Source organism: Saccostrea cucullata, unplaced genomic scaffold (assembly GCF_032062105.1).
Source record: "Saccostrea cucullata isolate Sc308-1 unplaced genomic scaffold, CSIRO_AGI_Scuc_v1 ctg7413, whole genome shotgun sequence".
NCBI classification, from domain to species: domain Eukaryota; kingdom Metazoa; phylum Mollusca; class Bivalvia; order Ostreida; family Ostreidae; genus Saccostrea; species Saccostrea cuccullata.
The window spans coordinates 24,599-34,195 of record NW_026928446.1 but is presented as its reverse complement, the minus strand read 5'-3'; the positions used below and the strand labels follow the sequence as shown (position 1 = coordinate 34,195).

The window sequence follows — 9,597 nt, the reverse complement described above, 5'->3', positions numbered from 1 at the left end:
GTCATGCTTTTATGTAAGCATACATACAAATATATTGTCTTCCAATTTGTACCAAGTATGCTTGTTTCTATGTGCAGGTAAAGTATTATTTCGACAAGCCCAATGACTATCGAGTCCGAATTTTTAAGTTAAAATAAGTGTAAAAATTAGTGTTCCGTTTATGTGCTGTCAAAGCTATTCGCCATTTCCGTTTAAACTTTACTTCATTTAAATTAGACATCATATATACACAGTACATAATACAAACAGGATTCAGAAACAAGTTGTAACAACTTATATTAATCCGTTTCTAAAACAATTTTACCAATTTGGGTCTCATTTAAACAACGTATTATGATTCCTTATTGTGAACATCTATCTTTAAAAACATTCTTAAAGAATTAAATGATTGTATTTTACAAGTCTACGTCCCTCTAAGATTAAAAAGTTAATAAACCAATGATGATGTAATGTGTTATATTAACATTTAGAGGCTAATATAATTATGAAAGTTGAAAAAAAAATCAATAAATAATGTCTTAGAGTCAGATAATTGTCATTTTGAATTTTATTTCGAATTTGCTGATTTCTATTTTCATTCAGACATGGGTGATGAGGGAAAATATATATTTAAATTCCATATTTTAAAGATTAGATAATGAAAAGAAAAACACAGTATAACATCAAAACATAACAGGCATTAACTAAATTAAAATCAGCACACTTTTCATTGTCATATTTTAAATTGCAATTTCAAAATAAACATTCATGACAATTGATATCAACTTCAATAAAATCGTTACTTAAACAACAGTAAAATACCACAAGGATCTGTTCTTGGTCCTTTACTTTTTTTGATTTATGTGAATGACGTATCAGAAAACATGATTTCATTGTGTAGATTGTTTGCAGATGACAACTCGTTGCAAAGTTCCTCTTATAATGTTGCAACTATTGAATATACTTTAAATCATGATTTAGATATTCTGGACAAGTGGTCTTCCAAATGGCTTATGAAATTTAACCCATCTAAAACGAAAGCATTGTTCTTTACATTAAAATCCAATTATTATCTCCCAAAATTACAATTTCAACGATGTAATCTAGAATACATAACCTCTTATAAGCATTTGGGTTTACTTTTGAGCCAAAATCTTAATTGGTCTGATCATATAGACAATATAGTTAAACAGGCTTACCAAAGATTAGGTCTTTTAAAAAAGCTGAAATACAATATCGGTAGAAAAACTTTATCTAAAATGTACATAACATTCATTAGACCGCTACTTGAATATTGTTCTATAGTTTGGGACGGGTGTTCTTTACAAGATGTTGAACGATTAGAAATGGTACAGCTTTATGCTGCAAGAATTATTACAGGGTTACCAATTATCGCTTCAAGAGATGCACTATATTTAGAAACAGGATGGGAACCTCTTGCAGATAGGCGAAAAGTAGCAAAACTTAATACTATGTACAAGGTACATCACAACTTAGTACCCGATTATTTAAAAAGTATTTTTCCCGCAACAAGACGCAATGAATCAAAGTACGATACACGCAATAGAGAGGACTACACTATTCCTAGATGTAGACTTGAAATATTCAAGAAATCTTTTGTTCCTGATACAATAAACCAATGGAATAGTCTGAGTATCACAACTAGAAACAGCATATCTTTTAGCAGCTTTAAAAATAACATACATAAAAAAACCAGCAGAACCCCTTCTTATTTCTCCCATGGTAATAGACGACTTAATATCATACATACTAAACTACGACACAATTGCATTTTAAATTATGATCTTTATAGAAGAAACATTATCGAGAGTCCTAACTGTTCTTGTGGTACACCAGAAGACCCATATCATTTTTTCTTTGTCTGCAATAAGTACCAATATGCTAGAGAAAAGCTATTCAGAGATTTACTGTGTCTTACGAAACCAAATATCAAATTGAACATTATTGATTGTCATTTACTTCTATGGGGAAATGAGTCACAAAATGTAGAAATCAATAAATATATTTTTCAGTCAGTTCATAAATTTATAAGAGATTCTGGTAGATTTAATTAATTAATACTGCCTAACACTTACACTCTATATATCCATATAATTATATATTTATCATAATTAAGTAAAAAATGTATGTTTCAATTTAACAAACTTGTTTGTACATCAATATTCCTTTTCACTTATTTTCCCTATGTATATAAATTATATTGACAGTTGTATGGTGAGAACCTAGTAAGTTGTTAGAACTTGTGTTCAAACCATTTGTATAGTATTTATACAATAAAATATGTTCAAACAACAGTAAAATATAGAGAACGTAACAGTTAGCCAATCACTTTTCAGACATTGATTAAGGTACTATATATATACATGTATTTGGCTGTTGGAAGATCATTCAGCAGAATTTCACAGATTCACAAGAACGCGGAAGATTTTTGCATACCAAAAAAAGAAAAAAAATTAAAAGATTTTAAAAAATGAGCAATCAGTGGGTTATCACTATTGTTGTAGGCTTCTTGGCTTTATCTAAAGCTTCCATTATTTCTCAGAAATATACTGCGAAACATGAATTTAATGATAAGAAATCAGATTATGAACTTTTAGGGGAATATAATGCCCAATCATTGACCGAGTGCGCCGCTATGTGTCATGAGGAGTGCCGTTTCTTTGGTTTCAACTCACAAATGAAGAAATGTCGTACCCACAAGAAAAGATTAACCTCTGAGCTGCCTGATGAGGCCGGTTGGAGATACTACTCGGATAACGGTATGTATATTTGTTATTTTTTTTATCTGTCTGCTTGCTTCTTTAGGTTTCTTAAATCCATTTCAAAAAGACACGATTTTCTTCTTTGACACTTCTTTTTATGTAGTATAAACAATTGTATTTTCAACATAGTTGATTCTAATGACATTCTCATCTCTTTGCTTATTTTTTTTTCTTTGATATATTTTTTTAAATTTTGAATTATTTTTTAATTTGAGATTGATTGAATTATACTTTGTGATTTTCTCAATTTTCTCTTTTCTTAATCTCTCTTAGCATGTAATGGACAACATTAGATAAAATTTCTACACCGTGAATATTTAGTAAAAACAGCTGGTCTGTGCCACGAAGAAGTAAACATCCCCTGTCGATCGGTCAGACATTATATCGTACATCAAAACGAAATATCATGATTTTACTACATTTTTCAACATTTTTCAACATCAATTTCAGTGTCAAAATTGTGTTTCATGTTATCTACAATCAATTCCTCTTTCACATTTCTAAAAGTCAACAGAGTCTTGCAAATAATTGTGTTTATAGTTTTGAATACTTTTAAACATGTCATAAATCGAAGATTTTATCAATTGGAAAACAAGAATGGTTTTAGATAATGAGGAACAGTTTAACATAATACGCATTATACATGTAATTAACATTTAAGCTTCAACAATTAACATTTATATATTATGCAGACATTATATATCCTCTCACCTCTTGTTCATATACATAATATGATTCCGGTATTTTTTTAGATTGTGTTTTTTCTGCCATGCCCAAAGATTGTCAGGATCTTTGTGAAGAAGGACAAGCTACTACAGGGGTGTATGATATATACCCCTACAGAACTTTAACAATGCCGATAAGTGTCTACTGTGACATGACCTCAATGGGCGGGGGGTGGACGGTATGTATAGTTTATTTTAAAAATTAAAAGTACATGATAAAACTCATATTGTTTTTGTTATTTAAAGATTGTAAGATAAAATTAATAAGAATATTTTGAGCTTTAATAATAATAAACGATTGATCGAAGCAATAACTTGAATTGTTCTGCAATTTTGTTAATTTTCAAAGGCCATTCAGAAACGCGTAGACGGATCTGTGAGCTTTGACAGGAACTGGGCGGAATATAAGAATGGTTTTGGTTCACCAGAACAGAATGTCTGGGTTGGTAAGTGTACATCGATTTCAAATAAGAATTATATATTCCTTCAAAGTTTAAAAAATAAAAAAAATGTTGTAGTTGAAAAATTATAAAGCGGAATAAAGATCTAAATTTAAGACTAGGTAATGTGTGTTCTACGATATTCAGATATCGTGTTGAATTGATATTTCAAATAATAAAAAAAATTAAAAAGAATATTATTTAGCGGCATATTCTTATGAGACCAAATTTAGCATTATTGTCTACAGCTATGGGATAATAGTTGATTTTTCATTACCATAGATTCACATTTTTAAAAGAATTGATTGTATTCGATGAACTTTTCAGATGATATCAAATATATATTAATACAGGAAATGACGTAATCCATCTATTAACAAAGGGAGAGAACTCATCCCTTTATGTGTCCATCACTCTCCAGAATGGTACGACTCTGTATGAAATGTACGACCGATTCTCTGTCTCCGATGAAGCTGGAAAATATCAACTCTTTCTTGCAGGACCTGCCACGGGAACATTAGGTAAGTCTTTTTCTGATATTCTGTATACGTTTCTGATTCCATGCTAGTTAAACATTTTAATATTTTAGATTGATTGATTGAATATTGTTTAACGTCCCTCTTGAGAATTTTTCACTCATATGGAGACGTCTTTAATATTTTAGAATATCATTTACAGGCACAATTCACGTATTCAGCAGACATTGAATTTGTTATTTTCAAGGAGTTAGAATTTCAAATTATATATTTAATGTACATGGAAATTATGTTTTCATTTCAAATAAACAAATCCAGTAATTAATTTTGATCCATCATTGTTATTCAGCTTGGGTTTTCCTGATAATTTTTAATAATTCACATTTTTGACTACTAGGGAAGAGTTTAAATGATCTATTATGTCAACATATTTACAAAATTTAATTTAAAAAGAAAATTATTTGTTCGGAAACATATTCAAATTAAAAAAGCCAAATAAAATCATCGCAACGTGTTTCACATTTACTATACCTTTTCACTATTAAATGAAAATCTAGTCTGATCTTCAATAATAATTATTATAAATACTACGGTATAGGAAGTTTAAAGAGCGTCATTAATCTTAATGAAGATAAAAAAATATTTTTATTCAAATAAAAAAAGTTTAATAATCCATATTCAAAACATCTCAAAGCGTTTCACATTTACAATACCTATGCTTTATGTAATGAAAATCTAATATTTTAAAACATTTACAGATACACCATATCTGATATCGTTATGATTACGAATGAGTTACTACATATTGCATTTCATACATTTTTAAAAGGACAATCTCTGCCATATATGAATATTTAATTCATTCATTTTTTGATACTTTCAGTGACCCCCCCCCCCCATACCATGCTTTAAAGGTGTAACACGCCTGTGTTTTATTATTACACTAGAAAGGATGCTATGTAAATTATTGCGCAGTGTTTTGTTGACTTGTGTTTTGTCAATCTCTCCTTACAGCCTACAGGGAACTAAACTTAAACTCTGTAACTCAGATGTAATTCAGTATTAAGACTAACTTGATTTAAATTAAAAAATTAATAATTATCATCTCTGTTATATACATGTACTTTCTCTAATTCTGCAGGTGCCAGTATGATAGTCACTGGGGTTTCTAGGACTGAACTAAATAAATATTATCGCTCTTTCCAGCACCTAAAGCCATCTATCTTAGAAGTACCTCAGTGTTATATTAGGCAACGATGTTAAAGATATATAAAACAATTATCTCTGTGATTCATTTTGTTTTTAAATTTTACAGGTGACGCTATGTTAGACACAGGTAATCCTAACGGCAATCACTATGGTATGTCGTTCTCCACCCCAGACAGGGATAACGACGGCTCTCCTGGTAACTGTGCTGCTGTCAGTAACACTAGAGGAGGCTGGTGGTTAAACTACTGCCACTACGCCTTCCTTAACGGTCAGTGGTCCCCGGGGTCCTGGATCAACCCATGGTATCCCACAGTAACGAGTGGGACATCTATAAGGGGGACCACCATGATGATCAGACGTCACTAGGTAAACACCATTAAATCTTAATTGCATATTTTTTGTATTTCCGCACAAAAATCCAATGGTTTGAATAGATTTTTTAAAAATAGAAAATATGTTTATTATTTCTGTGAAACGTTATTTTAATTCTTTTTTTTTTTTACAGACGAAAGATCATCGATCAAGGATTTTATCTCGGTGTTCTTCCTTTAATAATAATGGTAAACAACAAACGGCACACTTGTTTTAACATCTATTTTTTCTGTAAAAGAAGGAGGAATGAACAATTCTTTAAAACAATAAATTATCATATTATACGAGTACTTTATGTAAATTAGTTGAATCAGATTGGTCGATAAACATTTGTTAAAAAACTATTACCCGCTGAATAATGAAGCAACGCCCTCCAGCGTAGCAACAGTCAACAGTGCTTGACGACGGGTGATATTCCCAAAATAGCGATTGCCAAGAATTATGCGTGCACGTTTCACTGTTACTACTAGTATATATATTTGTATAAAACATTCAGTATAACATAATAATTCATGTAGTTGAGTGTAACATTGAAATTTTCACCCCTCAAAAACCATTGTCAAAGATGTACTTTATATGTGTTGTAATAAATTTGGACTTAAGAAATATTTCGTTTTTATTTACAAACACTGATAATTGAAGATGCCCGGATGGAGAATTATAGGATGATGATGGATTTATTACAGCGGAACCTCTTTAATCCGACACATGGGCAATACATTTTACTGTGGTGTCTACCATTCAATTTCATTTCTCATTTCTAAATATTTTATGATATAAATATAAAAAAAAGATATTAAGTATATTTTATGATCATGCATGTTTTTCAGTATAGTACGTCTAAGATTATGCTTTTCTATCTTTTTCTATCCAGAAGGTATTTTGAAATATGAGCAATTATTATCCATTAATCTACTATACAAAAACCGCTTAAATGGATGTTAGTGGTTATCTTTTATATCACGGAGTAAATAAACTAACCAGTTGACGTCAGAGGTACTGAATTTTTCTGTGTACGAATCTAGTTATACCATAAATATATTTCAATAGCTTAAATTTTACGTGTTGCAAGAAACGCAATAATACTAGATTCGCAATGATACTAGAGTATTAGCTGAAAATTTAATCTAATTTTTCTGAAGATCAATATCTTTTATTGCTACAGATAATCATTTGAAAATGAATAACATTTAGATTTTATTGCTCTTGAATGTACGAGATACGTCATCATAGATTATTATACTTCTACTGATTTTCCACTATATAAAAGTTAATCGATATATTTTGCTGATTTCCTGAAAATCACCGTGAATAAACCGATTCCCAGCAAAACAGACAGATTCCCTGCAAAAAAAAATCTTTCTTTTGTTTTTGATGAATTGATGCACACCTATTCAGAACACTTAGCACTTTCTTTAAAAACTTACGACAAACTTAGAATAGATATGTTCCGAATAAACTCATGAATATTCATTAAATTAATAAATGAATCAAAATGCATCGTGAGTCAACTGGTCCCACATCAATCAAAAAGAACATAGACTGGGTTTCACAAAACTATCGTAAGATTCGTACTAAGATAGAGCTTACGATCATCTTATGATCTGACTAATGACAATCATAAGATAGGTCACTGCTGTTTCACAAAACTATCTTAAGTATAAGAAATCTTAAGACGAATCTTAAGACAATTTAACTCTTCAATTTCACAGGGAGTTTTTGTTAAAACAATGTTTGCACGAAGTTTAGTTGCTTTTCCTTAATTTTTCACATATGGCCATTCCAAGTTTTTTCGTGCGCTTTGGTTTTTGACACCCCATGTCAGAAAAAACAAACAGAATCAGGAGTCCAAAAATTAATTATTCAGATCAAAATTTGTGATTTCCGGCAATATCTCTAATTATTTGTATAATATTCCATTTTTGGAATAGTTTCAGTATTTAATACTTCTATTTTGCTGAAGAAAATAACTTTCTTTATCAAAAATAAATAGATAAATGAAATCATATCTTTTGAATTACGTTATTCTTATTTATATAAAATATGTGTTTTAATTTTATTTTTTATTTTTTTTGCATTGTGTGTTTTTTGCGAATAGGTAGCTAGGTTTTTGAAAGATGGGTGGACGCCAAACAGAGAAAAAACTTGGAATGGCCAGACTTTAACTTTTCTATCGTCAACTTCCCTTACTTATGCAGCAATATACCTTCATCACCTGCATACGGAGTATATATATATCTCAGTTGATTCGATACGCAAGAGCATGCTCTACGTATGGACAATTTCTAAAACGAGGTAAATTATTGACAAGCAAGTTGACGAAACAAGAACATCAGCCGTCTCGTTTAAAGTCATCATTTCGTAAGTTCTATGGTTGATACAGTGACCTTGTCAGCAAATACAGTTTATCATTGAGTCAAATGCTGACTGACGTTTTTAATACCAATTGTTAGTCCATTATTATACACTGAATTGACGACGGATTTTTCCCATTATTTCCTGTTCATGACAAGGAGCACACGGCGGATGTGACCGGTCGGCAGGGGATGCTCACTCCTCCATGGCACCTGATCCCACCTCTGATGTTTCGGAGGTCCGTGTTTGCTCTACTCCTATTTTGTATTGTTTTACGGACTTTGAGATTGAATACTATTTGTTATCTCCACATCCTTCTTTTATTTATTTGACTAAAACATAACAAAAGGTATGAACATTTAATCGTATCAAAGACTATTTAAAAATGTGGTGATGCATGAAAGTCCGATTTCAATCACCCCTACTAATGTTATTGTTATTTAAATTTACATCACGTGGTTTCTCTTGAACTAGTCAAAGGTCATTAGGTTCGCAGTGAAGGAGAACGTCCACACTTATAGTCTGTTTTCTTAATATAACCCAGATCTTGACAAAACAGTTACAATTCCTCTATAATACAGTTATAGATACACAGCAAATGTTAACAAGATTTCTGTTATCATGGTTCAGGAACATTTAATACTTAGAGTTCCAAATCGAATAAATCCATCCTGGCACGGAAAAGGGGGGGGGGGGGGGCTGGGAGTTATTTGGATTTCAGAGATAGTGCTATAAGTAAATATTAAAAGATACAAAAATATTTTTTAATGAATACTGAATTACGTGAAATCTAAATGACTCAGAACCTGGATCCCTAAACATGTAAAGTTGGTTAGACGTGCGGGAAATTAAAGCTCCTCCCCCCAAAACAAACACAATTTCTTCTTTTTTCCCAACTTCTTTTTATTTGGAAAGGAGGGATGTGACCCATCCATCCTGCTTCTCAATATTTTTTCTTCCATTTTCATATTTCTTTATTTTCAACCCATCTCTAGGGTTTATTAAATTTTCCAGAGCACTTGGATATATTTATTGAAGGCATGGATGGTTCCAGGAATTCTTTGTCCACATGAGTGGTGGGGGTGGGTTGTTACATACCAACACCCTTAAACAGAATCATTAAACCATAAAAATGGGGGGGGGGTGTAAAAAAAATGTACACACACAAATCTAATTTCCTAGTCATACCTAGAATGATTTGGCAAACTTCAAAGCCCTATTACCCTTTCAAATCTAGCTGACTGTTACATGTAGGTGT

At 31.2% G+C, this 9,597-nt stretch overlaps 1 protein-coding gene across 1 annotated transcript; it reads left to right on the top strand.

Annotated features, from left to right (window-relative positions):
- The first annotated feature begins 2,470 nt into the window (after positions 1–2,470).
- On the top strand, positions 2,471–5,978 carry LOC134277592 (microfibril-associated glycoprotein 4-like). The gene is made up of 5 exons (XM_062759917.1): positions 2,471–2,759; positions 3,515–3,666; positions 3,837–3,933; positions 4,281–4,448; positions 5,719–5,978. The coding sequence occupies exons 1-5, from the start codon at positions 2,471–2,473 to the stop codon at positions 5,976–5,978; spliced, it is 966 nt and encodes a 321-aa protein (XP_062615901.1).
- The last annotated feature ends 3,619 nt before the right edge of the window (positions 5,979–9,597 follow it).

Excerpts from the sequence above, each read along its gene's own strand:
- LOC134277592 (XM_062759917.1), top strand. The coding sequence starts at position 2,471 with ATGAGCAATCAGTGGGTTATCACTATTGTTGTAGGCTTCTTGGCTTTA. Across the intron at positions 3,667-3,836 it reads CAATGGGCGGGGGGTGGACG|GCCATTCAGAAACGCGTAGA; the intron begins GTATGTATAGTT and ends TAATTTTCAAAG. Across the intron at positions 3,934-4,280 it reads AGAACAGAATGTCTGGGTTG|GAAATGACGTAATCCATCTA; the intron begins GTAAGTGTACAT and ends ATATTAATACAG.